Source organism: Chiloscyllium punctatum, chromosome X, assembly GCF_047496795.1.
Source record: "Chiloscyllium punctatum isolate Juve2018m chromosome X, sChiPun1.3, whole genome shotgun sequence".
Classification (NCBI taxonomy): Eukaryota; Metazoa; Chordata; class Chondrichthyes; order Orectolobiformes; family Hemiscylliidae; genus Chiloscyllium; species Chiloscyllium punctatum.
The window spans coordinates 32615328-32631645 of NC_092791.1; the positions used below are offsets into that span (position 1 = coordinate 32615328).

At 51.9% G+C, this 16318-nt stretch overlaps 1 protein-coding gene across 1 annotated transcript; it reads left to right on the plus strand.

Moving 5' to 3' along the window:
* The first annotated feature begins 6205 nt into the window (after positions 1–6205).
* Positions 6206–15447, plus strand: LOC140471200 (protein canopy homolog 2-like). The gene is made up of 4 exons (XM_072567106.1): positions 6206–6341; positions 10121–10254; positions 13589–13704; positions 15276–15447. Exons 2-4 carry the CDS (start codon positions 10158–10160, stop codon positions 15303–15305), a joined length of 243 nt encoding a protein of 80 aa, XP_072423207.1. The 5' UTR covers positions 6206–6341; positions 10121–10157; the 3' UTR covers positions 15306–15447.
* Positions 15448–16318: the final 871 nt, after the last annotated feature.

The following is a 16318-nucleotide window of genomic DNA, read 5'->3' on the forward strand; positions in this document are numbered from 1 at the left end:
ATGAGCTATCACTTGGAGGTCATTTAGGGGTGAGGAAAACACCGGCTAAAATACAAAGACATTTTTACTGGCCTGGACTACACAGTTGGATTTTGCCAGACGTGTCACACATGTCAGTTAATATCAGCTTCCTTATCTGTACCTTTTGGTCCCTCCTGCTTCGGCTTGTGCCTCTGTGATCTTGTGATCACACAATCAGGGAAAATTCCTGGATAAACATTCTCCATGTTTTCAGTTACCTGCGTCTCCACTGGCTTTTCAACTAGATTAGGCAGCACGTCTACTGGTGAATCAGCTATATCATTTGCAAGGACAAATTGTATCCCTGGAGCTGAGAGTTTGTCCATTTCTCTTTCCACAAATTCTCCACTCTTCTCTGGACTCTCTAGGTCTCACTTTACATAACTGAGCACTTTTTGTCTCACCATGAATTCCTGTTACCCAGTACCTTTTCTGGCAATAGTCCCTCAGGAGTGTATATCTCCTCATCCTTCAGCATTACAGACTGAGAGGATCCTGTGTCCCTTAATATTGTAACCTCCTTACCTATTACTTCTGGCGTATGTGGATAACTTTTACCCTTGCATGTGTATTTTGTAAGCAAATCTGGCACTTCCCTCCTTGATCAACCTCTGAACGTCTCGTACACTCTGAGGCATTTGTCTGAGTTCCCCTTGTGCTTTTTGTTACCAGTCCAACAAAACTTCCAGACTTCTCTGGTTTTCCGACATCTGCCTTTCTCCTAGCCCACCAACATTGTGATTTCGTGTGGCCCACTTTATTACAATGAAAACACTGGAGCTTTTTAATTTCTTTGTCCCCCTCAAGGTTTCTTTTTTTATCCCTGTGGTAAGTTATCCATATGATTTTCACTGAGATCTACCTTTCCCTTTCCACGTGAGGATTTCTCTTTGCCCCAGTTTCTATCCCTCATGGACTGAAATTGATTCTGGAAGCCAAACCGTGGTTTATGGACCAGCTCATAACCATCAGCCCCTTCAGCTGCTAACCTTGCTGTTTTAACTCTCTGCTCTCCCACATGGGTTCACACTACTTCAGTCAATGAATTTTTGAATGCCTCCAAAATAATTACCTCTCTAAGGGCATCATAGGTTTGCTCTATTTTTAAGCTCTTACCCATCTATCAACATCACTCTGTTTGATCCTTTCAAAGTCAATGTAGGTTTGACCAGGGTCCCCCCTGAGATTGCTGAAACGTTGTCTATAGGCTTCTGGTACAAGCTCAAATGCACTTAAAATGGCTTTTTTCACCCTCCTCACACTCCCCACATACCTCCTCTGAGAGGGACGCAAATATCTCACTAGCCGGCCTCCAAGTTTCGTTTGGATCAACAAAACCGATATTGCCACTGGCCACCTTTTCAAATGAGATGAAAAAGGCTTCCACATCCTTCTCATCGAACTGAGGCAATGCTTGAACAGACTGAAACAGTTTCTCACTAGGCCTCTGACTACCAGGGGCTTGCTCATCCTCACTAAGCCTACCCTCAGCCTTTATCTCCAGCCTTTTAGCTTTTTAACTGACTTTCCTTTTTAAGCATCGGTTTTTGAAGTTCAAATCTCTTTTTTTATTTATCTGCTCTCTCTTTCCCCTCTCTTCTGCTGCTGCTCTCTCTCTCTCTCTCTCTCTCTCTCTCTCTCTCTCTCTCTGTGTGTCTGTTCTCTCTCTTTTTCCCTCTCCTGCTTTTAATCGTAACTCAAACTGTTTCATTTCTGCCGACCTTTCCTTATCTCTCGCCTCTAACTCAAGCTGCTTCATTTGCAATTGAATTCTTGCCATCTCTATAGATTCTGATGGTTTCTCCAGCGAGTTTAAATGCTGACCTACTGCTGTAGTTATCTCTCCTTTCCTCACAGAAGCAGGCAGTTCCAATTCCCAGCTTCTCTACTAATTCTTGCAACTTGGCCTTATTCACTTTTTGCAAAACTTCCAAAGTCACTGCATCCACATCCAGCAAACATTTGGCGACTGAAAGAGCCATTACTATCCTGAGCTTTGTCTACCCAACCAAACCAACACCCGAAATAAATACGCTAGCACCTACCATTCGCTGTTTACAATTCCACAAAGAGCCCCCGGTCTGTTATGGACTAGACCAGACCACTCAAAACATTCTGAATCAGGCAGCCCAGACCATAAGCTCGCAATTTGTTTTGGTAAGTGGACAGTGTAGATTACCCAGAGTAAGTTAGCGAGGTTGACGACCAGGTTTCAAAACAGGCAAAGAATTTATTCACAAAATTACACAATGAAACATGAATAGAACAGAACAAAGAACCCCTACTGAACTCAGTCTATCCCAAACTAGACTGAAGTACGTCGTTCCCAATATACACAATGGTCCCAATATGCAAACTCCCTTTAACATGGACTAGATGCTTACAGGTTGACGTTCGAAGGGCAGAAAGAGAGACAGCCTGTCCGCACAGCTCTGCTGAACTTCCCAACCAGTTCTGGGCTGAACTAAACTGCTCAGCTAGAGAGCTGACCTCTCCCCTTTCATTATACAGGTCACTTCTAAAACATGACCACTTTGGCCTGAAGTCTCATCTGTTTACATACGAACAAAAGGCCTCTCAAAGTCCTTTTCAGCTCTGTATCAAACCAGACTGATCGGTGCCCAGCCTGGTTTATTGCCCCTCTGAAAAACAAATCAAGGACAGAGTCTCCTTGAGACAAGGAACAGCTTTTAGAAAAAAGGATTACTTGTGACAGCAGTGATGTCCAAATAGACTTTCTGATTGACAGGGAAAGGGGCAGTGAGGGCCGAATGGACTCCTGATCGACGGGGAAAGGGTCAGTAAGGGTTGAACAGACTTCTGATTGATGGGGTAAGGGGCAGCAGGGGCAGTGAGGGTCGAATGGACTCCTGGTTGATGGGGTAACAGTAAAGGTTGAACGGACTTCTGATTGAAGGGGAAAGGACTGGTAGGGGCAGTGTTACGACATGTTGTAAACTCTCCTGCTAATTTATACCAATACCTCAGAAAAGATTCACCCCATGCAGTAATCTGAAATGTGGAGGGCCACAAACTATTTTAAGTAAAAATTAACAACTTTGTTTATTAAACTATAACAGAGAATAGTTAACTAACAACTATTTACAACTCCTTCCTCTAATCTATCTTTTACCTTCCCTTCTACAATGCTAGTCTAATAAACCCTCCCCACCTCCCCCCCCCGAACAAGATTTACCAAAAATTCAAGTTTTCAAAACCAGCCAGCTGTCGAATCTTCTCTTTGAATCTTCCTGTGTCTTCTTCTTCTTAGGGATTCTGCTTCCCAAGTCACAGATCGATAAAGGTACCTTAAAGCGAGCTATTCTCTGGGCAGTCTGCAGAGGTCATTGGCCTTGGCAGTTCTCCTCCCAACTGTTCAATTTTCCTGGGTCTTATACCCCTTCAAAGAATCAGATTGTTTCATTTGGCTTTTGAGATTTGCCAATATACTCCATTCAAACTGGATTGGAATTTGTATTTTTTGGGGTATAATTTTAAACTAATTGGCCTATTTTGAACCTGTTTTGTCTTTTCCAGGCCACCAGCTGCACTAACTGCTGGACCATTATATCATGGTGCTGTAAGGTAGTACTGCTAGCTTTTAACTTTCTTCAAGGTACAGTACAGCCACAACTTCATAACAGCAGGGAGAAAAGGAATATTTACAGCCCAGGAACAGGCCCTTCAGCCCCTTAAGCCTGTTCCTATCCAATCCACTGTCTAAACCTGTCGCCCAATTCCTAAGCATCTGTATCCCTCTGCTCCCCAGCTACTCATACATCTGTACAAACACACCTTAAATGAATCTCCTGTGCCTGCCTCTACCACCTCTGCTGGCAACGCGTTCCAGACACCCACCAACCTCTGTGTGAAGTACTTACCGCGTGTATCCCCCTTAAACTTTCCACCTCTCACCTTGAAAGTGTGACCTCTCGTTATTGAATCCCTCACCCTGGGAAAAAGCTGGTCTCTATCCGCCCTGTCTATACCCTTCATGATTTTGTAGACCTCAATCAGGTCCCCCCTCAATCTCCTTTTTTTTAGTGAAATAAACCTAACCTACTCAACCTCTCCTCATAACTAGCATAACTTCCATACCAGGCAACATCCTGGTAAACCTTCTCTGCACCCTCTCCAAAGCGTCCACATCCTTTTGGTAATGTGGTGACCAGAACTGTACACAGTCTTCAAAATGTGGCCGAACCAATGTCTTGTACAATGTTAACATGACCTGCCAGCTCTAATAGGAGAGAGTGAGGACTGCAGATGCTGGAGATCAGAGCTTAAAAATGTGTTGCTGGAAAAGCGCAGCAGGTCAGGCAGCATCCAAGGAGCAGGAGAATCAATGTTTCGGGCATCAGCCCTTCTTCAGCCCTTTTCCTGAAGAAGGGTTCATGCCCGAAACGTCGATTCTCCTGCTCCTTGGATGCTACCTGACCTGCTGCGCTTTTCCAGCAACACATTTTCAGCCCTTGCCAGCTCTTATACTCAATACCCCGTCCAATGAAGGCAAGCATACCATATGCCTTCTTGACCACTCTATCCACCTGTGCAGCAACCTTCAGGGTACAATAGACCCTGAGCTCCCCGATCTCTCTGCTCATCAACGTTTCCCAAGGCTCTTCCATTCACTGTATAATTCGCTCTAGGATTAGAGTTCCCAAAGTGCATCACCTCACAATTACCTGGATTGAACTCCATCTGTCACTTCTCCACCCAACTCTCCAAGTCTATCTATATCCTCCTGTATTCTCTGACAGTCCCCGGTGCTTTCTGCTACTCCACCAATCTTTGTGTCATCTGCAAACTTATTGATCATACCAACAGTGCCCTTTTCCAGATCGTTCATGTATATCACAAATAGCAGTGGCCCCAGCACTGATCCCTGTGGGACACCACTGGTCACCTTTCTCCATTTTGAGAAACTCCCTTCAGCTACGATTCCCTGTCTCCTGTTGCTCAACCAGTTCTTTATCCACCCAGCTAGAACACCATGCACACCGTGTGACTTCACTTTCTCTATTAGTCTACCATGGGGAACCTTATCAAATGCCTTACTAAAGTCCATGTACATGACATCAACAGCACTTCCTTCATCTATCAACTTGGTCACTTCCTCAAAGAACTCTATTACATTGGTAAGGCATGATCTCCCCTGCAGAAAACCATGTTGTCTAGCACTGATAAACCTTTTCCTTTCCAAATATAAACCAGATTTTATCCCTGAGTACCTTCTCCGTTAACTTTCCCACCACTAACATCAGGCTCACTGGTCTGCAGTTACCCGGAATATCCCTATGACCCTTCTTGTACAGGGGTCAACATGAGCAACTCTCCAGTCCTCCGGCACCTCACCTGTGTTTAAGGATGCCACAAAGATATCTGTCAGGGCCCCCGGCTATTTCATCTCTCGCCTCCCTCAGCAACCTGGGATAGATTCCATCCAGTCCTGGGGATTTGTCCTACATGCAGACAGGTGCTATATAAATGCAACTACTGGTATTCCCCTACATGCAGACAGGTGCTATATAAATGCAACAACTGGTATTCCCCTACATGCAGACAGGTGCTATATAAATGCAACTACTGATATTCCCCTACATGCAGACAGGTGCTATATAAATGCAACTACTGGTATTCCCCTTCATGCACACACGTGCTATATAAATGCAACTACTGGTATTCCCCTACATGCAGACATATGCTATATAAATGCAACTACTGATATTCCCCCACACACAAACAGGCGCTATATAAATTTCCCCCAGCTCTCTGCAAATTGACTTCTAATGACAATGAGATGAGTTTGTGGATTTGAGGGAGGGATGGGGGTGTGAATGTGAGCCAGCCCCCGGGAGAGGGAGAGAGGGGAGAGGGAGGGAGAGAGGGAGAGGGAGAGGGCAAGGGAGAGGGAGAGAGAGGGGAGAGGGAGGAGAGAGGGAGAGAGAGAGGGAGGGGAGAGGGAGAGGGAGGAGAGAGGGAGAAGAGAGGGAGAGAGAGAGGGAGGGGAGAGGGAGAGGGAGGGGAGAGGGGAGAAGGAGAGGGAGAGAGAGGGGAGAGGTAGGGAAGAGGGAGAGGGAGGGGGAGGGAAGAGGAAGGAGAGAGGGGGAGGGGGAGGGGAGGGGAGTGTAGAGGGGACTGTCTTTCTTCTTTGCCCGCCCCCTTCCCCTTCCCCTTGGAGCCTGTTCACGTGGAAACGATCTGCCACGCAGGAACAGGATTCCTCCTCTTCAAATCCCTCCTTCCCACAGGGACAGAGAGAGAGAGAGAGAGAGAGAGAGAGAAAGGATACATGAAACAGGCCTGGGAAAGAGAGAGAGGTAAGGAACAGCGAAGAGGTAGAGGGGGAATGGGTGAGAATGGAGGAGATCTGCCCCTCTCCCAATAGGGATAGAGGTAGGGAGAGAGAGAGAGAGACAGAGAGAGAAAGAGGCACAGGGAGAGAGATGGAGAGGGACAGGGAGAGTGAGAGAGAGAGACAGGGAGAGAGTGAGGGACAGAGAGGGAGGGAGGGACAGAGAGGGAGAGAGGGAGGACATAGGGATAGAGGGGGACAGGGAGAGAGAGAGACAGGGAGAGAGTGAGGGACAGAGAGGGAGGGAGAGAGAGAGACAGGGAGGACATAGGGATAGAGGGGGACAGGGAGAGAGAGAAAGAAAGAGGCACAGGGAGAGAGAGATGGAGAGAGTGAGGGACAGAGAGAGAGAGGGAGAGAGACAGAGAGGACACAGGGAGAGAGAGAGAGAGAGGGACGGGGGGAGAGAGAGGGACACAGAGAGAGACAGGGAGAGAGAGGGACAGGGACAGGGAGAGAGAGATGGAGAGGGATGGGGAGAGAGTGAGAGACAGAGAGAGAGAGAGAGGGACAGGGAGAGAGAGGGAGAGAGAGAGAGAGACATGGAGACAGAGAGGGACAGACAGATGAGGAGAGACGGAGAATGAGGAGGGGACAGACAGGGAGAGAGAGAGGGAGGGATAGACAGATGGAGAGACAGAGAGAGAGAGAGAAACAGGGGAGGGAATTCCCAGCTGATCAATGTAACTATGTAGAAGTATCCAGTTGTGAGTGAGTGTAACAAATCCAGGGATCCACCACCCCACCCCCACTGCCCCTCCCCCACCACCCCACCACCCCACCCCCACCGCTCTGAGATACATCCAAGTACAGAGAGAGAGAGAGAGAGAGAAAGAGTGAGAGTTAGAGACTCCCATTCCCCATTCCCCAACCCTCCACACATCCGCCAACTTTCACAAACTTCCCCTGTGTCTGCCCCAGGAACCAGCCAGAACGTTCTCTTGAGTCTGGTAACACACACTGGGTCCATTAAACTATTCTGCTGCAGAAAGGAACCTTTTGTTTGTGTTAAGGTGAGATGGTCTGGGAAGTTGGGGAAAGAGAGACAGGAGAGAGAGAGAGAGACAGACACACAGAGAGAGAGAGACAGAGACAGGAGAGAGAGAGAGACAGGAGAGAGAGAGAGAGACAGGAGAGAGAGAGAGAGACACACAGAGAGAGAGAGAGACAGAGACAGGAGAGAGAGAGAGAGAGAGACAGGAGAGAGAGAGAGACAGGAGAGAGAGAGAGAGAGACACACAGAGAGAGAGAGACAGAGAGAGAGAGAGAGAGAGGGAGAGACACAGAGAGAGAGACACACACAGAGAGAGGGAGACAGGGAGAGAGAGAGAGAGAACCCTGTTCACTTTCAACAGCTACTTGTCTGACAGTTGCCCCCTGGCTTGTCAAATGAACGCAGCAGAAGGTGAAAGTTGAGCTTAAAACAAATATGTTCTCCTTTCCCCCTGTAACTCTGAGAGTTGGGAGTGGGGAGTGAGGAAATACATGGTGGGGACACACTGGCTGTGACTCGACTCTGCAGATGCAGTGGGATCTTCTCTCTGCTTAGATTATTGTTGCTGTGGTGAATTTGTTCTCTACCTGGAATCCCAGAGACCCCGCTCAGACCAGCGAAGGATTTGTGCTTTTTATTTCCCCTGAATCTTGGAGGGAGTCCCTCGTAGATGGGAGAAAACAAAAGGGCAGCGTAATCTGCACACAGCAAGATCCCACAAACAGCAATATGGTGATGACCAGCGTTTTCTGTGCTGGTGGCGGGGGCACTGCACCCTCAACTCCGCACACCACCCTCCCCCACGGCCCTGACCCTCCCACAGCACTCGCTCCCTCAACATTGACCCTCCCTCAGCACCCACTCCCTCAACACTGACCCTCCCACAGCACTGACCCTCCCACAGCACCCACTCCCTCAGCGCTGACACTCCCACAGCACTGAACCTCCCACAGCACTGACCCTCCCTCAGCACTGACCCTCCCTCAGCACCCACTCCCTCAACACTGACCCTCCCTCAACACTGACCCTCCCACAGCACCCACTCCCTCAGCGCTGACCCTCCCACAGCACTGACCCTCCCTCAGCACTGAACCTCCCACAGCACTGACCCTCCCTCAGCACTGACCCTCCCCCAGCACCCACTCCTCAGCACTGACCCTCCCACAGCACCCACTCCCTCAGCACTAACCCTCCCACAGCACCCACTCCCTCAGCACTGACCCTCCCTCAGCACTGACCCTCCCACAGCACCCGCTCCCTCAGCACTGACCCTCCCTCAGCACTGACCCTCCCACATCACCCACTCCCTCAGCGCTGACCCTCCACAGCACTGACCCTCCCTCAGCACTGAACCTCCCACAAGCACTGACCCTCCCTCAGCACTGACCCTCCCTCAGCACCCACTCCCTCAACACTGACCCTCCCACAGCACCCACTCCCTCAGCGCTGACCCTCCCACAGCACTGACCCTCCCTCAGCACTGAACCTCCCACAGCACTGACCCTCCCTCAGCACTGACCCTCCCCCCAGCACCCACTCCCTCAGCACTGACCCTCCCACAGCACCCACTCCCTCAGCACTAACCCTCCCACAGCACCCACTCCCTCAGCACTGACCCTCCCACAGCACCCACTCCCTCAGCACTGACCCTCCCACAGCACTGACCCTCCCTCAGCACTGACCCTCCCACAGCGCCCACTCCCTCAGCACTAACCCTCCCACAGCACCCACTCCCTCAGCACTGACCCTCCCACAGCACCCACTCCCTCAGCACTGACCCTCCCACAGCACCCACTCCCTCAGCACTGACCCTCCCACAACACCCACTCCCTCAGCACTGACCGTCCCACAGCGCCCACTCCCTCAGCACTGACCCTCCCACAGCACCCACTCCCTCAGCACTGACCCTCCCACAGCGCCCACTCCCTCAGCACTGACCCTCCCACAGCACCCACTCCCACAGCACTGACCCTCCCTCAGCACTGACCCTCCCACAGCACCCGCTCCCTCAGCACTGACCCTCCCTCAGCACTAACCCTCCCCACAGCACCCACTCACTCAGCACTGACCCTGCCACAGCACCCACCCCCTCAGCACTGACCCTCCCTCAGCACTGACCCTCCCACAGCACCCCACTCCCTCAGCACTGACCCTCCCACAGCACCCACTCCCTCAGCACTGACCCTCCCTCAGCACTGACCCTCCCACTGCACCCGCTCCCTCAGCACTGACCCTCCCACAGCACCCACTCCCTCAGCACTGGCCCTCCCTCAGCACTGACCCTCCCACAGCACCCACTCCCTCAGCACTGACCCTCCCTCAGCACCCACTCCCTCAGCACTGGCCCTCCCTCAGCACTGACCCTCCCACAGCACCCACTCCCTCAGCACTGACCCTCCCACAGCACCCACTCCCTCAGCACTGACCCTCCCACAGCACCCACTCCCTCAGCACTGACCCTCCCACAGCACCCACTCCCTCAGCACTGACCCTCCCTCAGCACTGACCGTCCCACAGCACCCACTCCCTCAGCACTGACCCTCCCACAGCACCCACACCCTCAGCACTGACCCTCCCTCAGCACTGACCCTCCCACAGCACCCACGCCCTCAGCACTGACCCTCCCACAGCACCCACGCCCTCAGCACTGACCTCCCACAGCACTGACCCTCCCTCAGCACTGACCCTCCCCACAGCCTCCACGCCCTCGTCATTGTAACTTGGCAGTGAACATGCTGTATTTTAATCAGGGTGTCCCGGAGGTGACTGATTCGCCGAAACACAACAATGAGATTCGCTCGGACGGCCGTGCCCATGATTCTGGTGGTCAGTTTGTGTCTGGAGAGCTGTGGGGCCAGACGGTCTGCTGACCTGTTCTGTGGAGGTGAGTTAATGGGCACTTGGATCTGTACGGACCTCCAGGTGGGGTGGGTGGGTTTACAATGGGCCCATGGATCCAGGTATACACTCTCCGCCAATCGCCCTCCCCCCTTCCCCCCCACTTCCACCCTGGAACTTCCTCTGGGAATCTCGGAGAGGGATGTGGGGGAGCTGAAGGTGGCTGGGTCATCGAGAAGGAAGAGAGGAGCCTCGAATTTATCCGATGCAGAGTTGACGGTGAGAGTGGGGAGATGGTGTCGGGGCTGTACAGGAACACGCTGAGCTCCCAGCAGGAGGCACTGTGCGCAGTTCCGGTCTCCGTGCTTCGGGAAGGATGGGATTGCACTGGGACAAGGAGCAGAGGAGAGTCACCGGGATGCTACCTGGGATGGGGATGAGGCTGGATGGGCGTGGGGGTTGGTTGTTTGGGGCAAGTGAAGAGTGTCCCGATAGCGGTGTGTCAGATTAGGAGGGGTACGGACGGGGTGGGACATCGGAACGTGCTGTTCCCCTTCATCTAGGGGTCAGTGGTGGGGAGGTGGAGGCATCACTTCAAGGTGAAAGGCAAGGGGATCTGTGACAGGTTTTTCCACCTGGAGTGGGTGCAGTGTGGTGTGTGTGAGGGTGGTTGAGATGGGACATCCCTCAGAAGCGATGGAAGAGGGTGATTCACAGTGCCACTGAGCTGCACCCGCTCAGCCAGAACCTGCCTAGTCTGGGTCCCACCAGGGCCACTCAGCTCCTGACCTCGTTACAGCCTTGGTTCAAGCACGGACACAAGAGCTGAATTCCAGAGGGGAGGGGAGAGGGACAGCCCTTGACATCAAGGCTGCATTCGACTGAGTGTGGCATCACTGAGCTTGAACAAAACTGGAATCAGTGGCTACTGGGGGAAAACTCTTTGGTCAGTCATACCTGCCACAAGATGGTTGTCATTGTTGGTTAGTCATCACCGCTCCAGGACATCTCTGCAGAAGTTCCTCAGGGTAGTGTTCCAGGCCCAACCATTTTCAGCTGCTTCATCAATGACCTCCCCTTCCACCATGTGGTCAGAAGTGGGGATGTCCACCAATGATTGCATGATGTTTTGCACTATTCACGACTCTGAAGCAGTTCGTGTCCAAATGCAACAAGATCTGGACAATATCCAGGCTTGGCTGAGAAGTGACAACTAACATTCTCACCACATAAATACCAGGCTCTGACCATCATCAGTAAGAGACAATCTAACCACTGGCCCTTGACGTCACTGAATCCCCCACTGTCAACATCCTGGGGGGTTACCGTCTCCAACGAGAGAGAGAGAGAATCTAACCATCGCCCCCTTGACGTTCAATGGTGTTACTGTCACTGAATCCCCCTTCCACCCCACTATCAACATCCTGGGGGTTCCCATTGAGCAAAAAATTAACTGGGACCCAGCCCCATATCAATCCTGTGGCTACAGGAGCAGGTCAGAGGCTGGAATCCTGCAGCGAGTAACTCCCCTCCTCACTCCCACAAAAGCCTGAGAGAGGAGAAGGATTTAAAAAAGGACACTGGGGGCAATTGTTTTATACAGAGGGCGGTTTGTGTGTGGAATGAACTTCCTGTGGAAGTGGGGGACGTGGGGACAGTTACAACGTTTAAAAGGCATTTGGATAAGGACACGGATAAACTAAGAGCAGGGGGCAGGTGTGGACTAGTTTAGTCTTGGATTAGGGTCAGTACAGACTGTATGAAACGCGGAGGGGTAAGTGTGTCAGGCAGAGCACTGGAAGCTGACCGAGATAGCGTGAGGTAGAAGGACAGGCAGAGAAAGTTCTCAAACTGAGCCTCCTCCAACTGGAGTTGCTAACACAAAAGACTTGGGACCAACAGAGGAGAACCTGGCAGATTGCTGAGGGACTGTGGAGGTAATTTGTGGAGATACACCTTGGACGGATTACTTTCGCTTGATTGGGACTGGTAAAACCACATCCTTATTGGTTTGCACCGGTTCCTGAATGGGAAGTAGTGACATTTCAGGAATATGTGCAGTCGAGTGGAAATTTGCACATCATTTCAGTACCTTAGCTTACGAACAGGGACACGGGGTATGAGAATGAGGACGTGATGCTAAACTTATAGAAGACACTGGTTAGACCTGTAGACCTGTCTACAGTTTGTGGGCCCGGCGTTATAGGGGAGGTGTGAAAACACATCGGCGAGAGGGGGAGGGAGACTGAGGAGGGGAGGGGGGAGGGAGAGTGAGGGAGTGTGTGAGAGAGAGTGAGTATGCGAGTGACTGAGTGTGTGCAAGTGAGAATATAAGAGGGTGTGTGTGTGTCTGTGTATGAGAGCGCGAGAGAGACAGTGTGTGTGTGCCTGTCTGTGTGAGAGAGTCTGTGTGTGAGTGAGAGTGTAAGAGGGTGTATGAGGGTGATTGTGCGTGAGTGAGACTGTAACGTTGTGTGTGTGAGTATGAGAGTGACAGTGTGAGTGAGAGTGAGAGTGTAACGGGGTGTGACAGTGCGTGAGTGAGAGTGTAACAGGGTGTGTGTGTGTGTAACAGGGTGTGTGTGTGTGTCTGTGTATGAGAGAGAGAGACTGTGTGTATGAGTGTGTGAGTGTGAGTGAGTGTGTATGAGTGAGAGTGTAACAGGGTGTGTGTGTGTGTGTGTGTGTGTGAGTATGAGAGTGACTGTGAGAGTGTAACGGTGTGAGTGTGTGTGTGTATGAGAGTAACTGTGTGTGAGTGAGAGTGTAATAGGGTGTGTGTGTCTCTGTGTATGAGAGAGAGAGATAGACTGTAGCAAAGGGTTTCCCAGACTAACCCCTGGGGATGGCCAGGACTGACGGACGGAGAGAGACTGGATCAGTTTGGACTAGAGTCACTCCTATTGGATGGGGCAGCAGGGCTGGAGGGACCAAATGGCCTCTGCCCCATTGTCTATTTTTAATGAGATGGTTATTCCCTCCTACAAAAGCTCTCCTTCCTATCCTCTCCCTCCACTCTCCCCAACCCCTTCACTATCTCCATCCACCCCACACTCCCCAGCGCCTCCCACCCTTCCTCAGCACCCTTGACCTCCGTCCTGACCCCCCCCACTACCCTCTTCACCCCTCCCGGGTACACTCCCCTCCCCACTCCATCCCACCATCCAAAACCCTCTAATGACATCCTCCAACCCTCAAGGCAACCACCCCACCCCCCATCGTCCACCAAACACTCATCATCTCAAATGAAACCTCCCAAGGACCCCATCTCCCAGAGACTGACCCCACCTTGTCACCGCCCCCCCAACTCAGTGACCCCCCCCCCCCCCACACCCAGTGACAGATCCCTCCTTCACTGACCTCTCTCTCTCTCTCTGCAGCTTGCCGAGCCCTGGTTGATGAACTAGACTGGGAGATCTCTCAGGTGGATCCCACGAAGGTGATCGAGACGGGATCCTACTTTCTGGATGATGACGGGAATCCCGTGGCCACTACAGTACGTGTTGGCGTGGGGGGGGGGGGGGGGGGGGGGCAAACACTCCGCAGCCCCAACGCTGACCAATCAGCTCACTTCCTGACCCCCGCATGACCCCCCCAATCTATCCCCTACACCTCCTCCCCTAAGTCCTGCCCCCCCACCCCACTCAACCACCCATTCCCATGAAAACCCCTCCCCCATAACCCCTCCCCTCCTACTGACTGACCACCCCCACCCTACACAGTCTTGGGTGGGAGTGTGTGGTGGGTTAAAATTTTGGAGGGGTTGGGGGTGATTCACTATTCAGTGATAGTGTCACCCAGCACGGAAACTGACCCTTCGGCCCGACCCGTCCGTGCTGACCCAGATATCCCTACCCTAATCTGGTCCCCGTTCCCCAGCACTCAGCCCCATCTCCCTCTAAACCCTTCCTGCTCCTGTCCCCCATCCAGGTGCCTTTTAAATGCTGTCATTGTACCAGCCCCCACCACTTCCTCTGGCAGCTCCTCCCACACACGCACCACCCTCTGGGGGAAAAGGTTGTCCCTTAGGTCCCTTTTATATCTTACCCCTCTTACCCTAAACCTGTGTCCTCTAGTTCTGGACTTCCCCAACCCAAAATAAATTAACCTAGTCTATTTACCCTATCCATACCTCTCATTACTTGGGAGGTGCTGATGGTGGACTGGGAGGGAACAAAGTTAAAAATCACACAACACCAGGTTATCGTCCAATAGGTTTATTTGGAAGGACTCATGATTTTGTAAACTTCTATAAGGTCACCCCTCAGCCTCCGACGCTCCAGGGTAAACAGCCAAGCCTGTTCAGTTTCTCCCTATAGTATAAACCCTCCATCATCTTCGTAAATCTTTTCTGAACCCTTTCAAGTTTCACAACATCCTTCCGATAGGAAGGAGACCAGAATTGCACACAATATTCCAACAGTGGCCTAACCAATGTCCTGTACAGCCGCAACATGACCTCCTGCACTTTAATGCACTGACCAATAAGGAAAGCTAGCAGACACCTTCTTCACTATCCTATCTACCCAGGACTCCACTTTCAAGGGACTAGGATGGATGGATAGCAGACAGCAATGATCACGAGGAGATTGGTGGCAGAGGAAGATTGTGGCAGGGTGGAGATAGACTGAAGGGTTTGGGGCTGAGGGAGAAGGGGGCGTCAGTGAGGTGGGCATGGGGCTAGGAGGGGGAGATGGGCTGAAGGGTTTGAGGAGAAGGGGCGTCAGTGAGGTGGACACGGGGCTAGGAGGGGGAGATGGGCTGAAGGGTTTGGGTTAAAGTGGAGAGTTTGGGGCTGAGGGAGATTAGGGGTGTCAGTGAGATGGAGATGGGGGCTAGGAAGACAGGAGATGGGGGGGGGGGCTAGGAAGACAGGAGATGGGCTGAAGGGTTTGGGGCTGAGGGGACTGGGGGCGTCAGTGAGGTGGAGATGGGGCTAGGAAGAGGGAAATGGGCTGAAGGTTTTGGGATGAGGTTGGGGAGTGGGGGGAGGTGTGAGCAGGGGCTGTTTGATGGGGACGGGTGATGACAGAGATTGTGTCTCACCCCCATTTCTCTGCCCTCCAGATTCCCTACGCCCGGTCGGAGTGTTCCTGATTGAGCTGCTGGAACGGTGTGTGTGGACACATGAAGGAATATGGTGAATACACTGACCCAGACACACACCGACACAGTTATGTGCGAGTGTTAACCCGAGGTGGAGATAGGACTGCCCCCCTCACACTGAGTTCACTGAGGACATTACCTTCCAGGTTAAAACAAGCAGTAAGCATCTTGCTCTCACTTTTAACAAGGTCACATTGTCTTTGGGGCTTTCCCTCCCGAGATGGGGTTGTAAAGGTCAGAGGTGCTGATTTGTCTGGTTTAACAGTGGAAGAGAATTGGCCAGTTCTCCCGGTCCTGGTTTTGTCGAGGTTGGTGGCGCTGTGGCTCAAATGGCTGCTGCAGACAGAAAGTTCCAAGCTTCAGCAGATGATTTCTGCCTGACCTTTCTCTCTGAACTCTCCCTTGCCTGCAAGATGTTGTGTTTGAGGTTACCTTTTTGCCACGGGGTGTTTTTTTAAGGGAGGTTACAGGAATTGGAACAGCTCCTTCGTTAAGTTGTCCTAACGGATCGCTTACATTTCCCAACTGTGAAATTATTCTAAACTCCATTTTAACCATAGTATGTAAATGAGTTCTGTTTATTATAAAGCTGAGGTGATTTGACCAGCTGCATCACCCTGGACTATCCACGTCACACCTACCTTTAAAATAAGAGAAACTTACAGCTGGGCGGCCATCTTAAAATATTTGAGGGGTTCATAACATTGTCGAGGGGAACTTTCATCAGATGGGTATTCCATCCTGTTACTGACCCTCCACAGCGCCCGCTCCCTCGGCGCTGACCCTCCCACAGCGCCCGCTCCCTCGGCGCTGACCCTCCCACAGCGCCCGCTCCCTCGGCGCTGACCCTCCTCAGCACCCACTCATTCGGCACTGACCCTCCTCAGCACCCACTCCCTCAGCACTAACCCTCCCTCAGCACTGACCCTCCCTCGGCACCCACTCCCTCGGCACTGACCCTCCCTCGGCACCCACTCCCTCGGCACTGACCTTCCCTCGGCACC

Coding starts and splice junctions, on each gene's coding strand:
- LOC140471200 (XM_072567106.1), top strand. CDS start 10,158: ATGAGATTCGCTCGGACGGCCGTGCCCATGATTCTGGTGGTCAGTTTG. Junction 10,255..13,588: donor TGCTGACCTGTTCTGTGGAG/GTGAGTTAATGG, acceptor CTCTCTCTGCAG/CTTGCCGAGCCCTGGTTGAT. Junction 13,705..15,275: donor GGAATCCCGTGGCCACTACA/GTACGTGTTGGC, acceptor TCTGCCCTCCAG/ATTCCCTACGCCCGGTCGGA.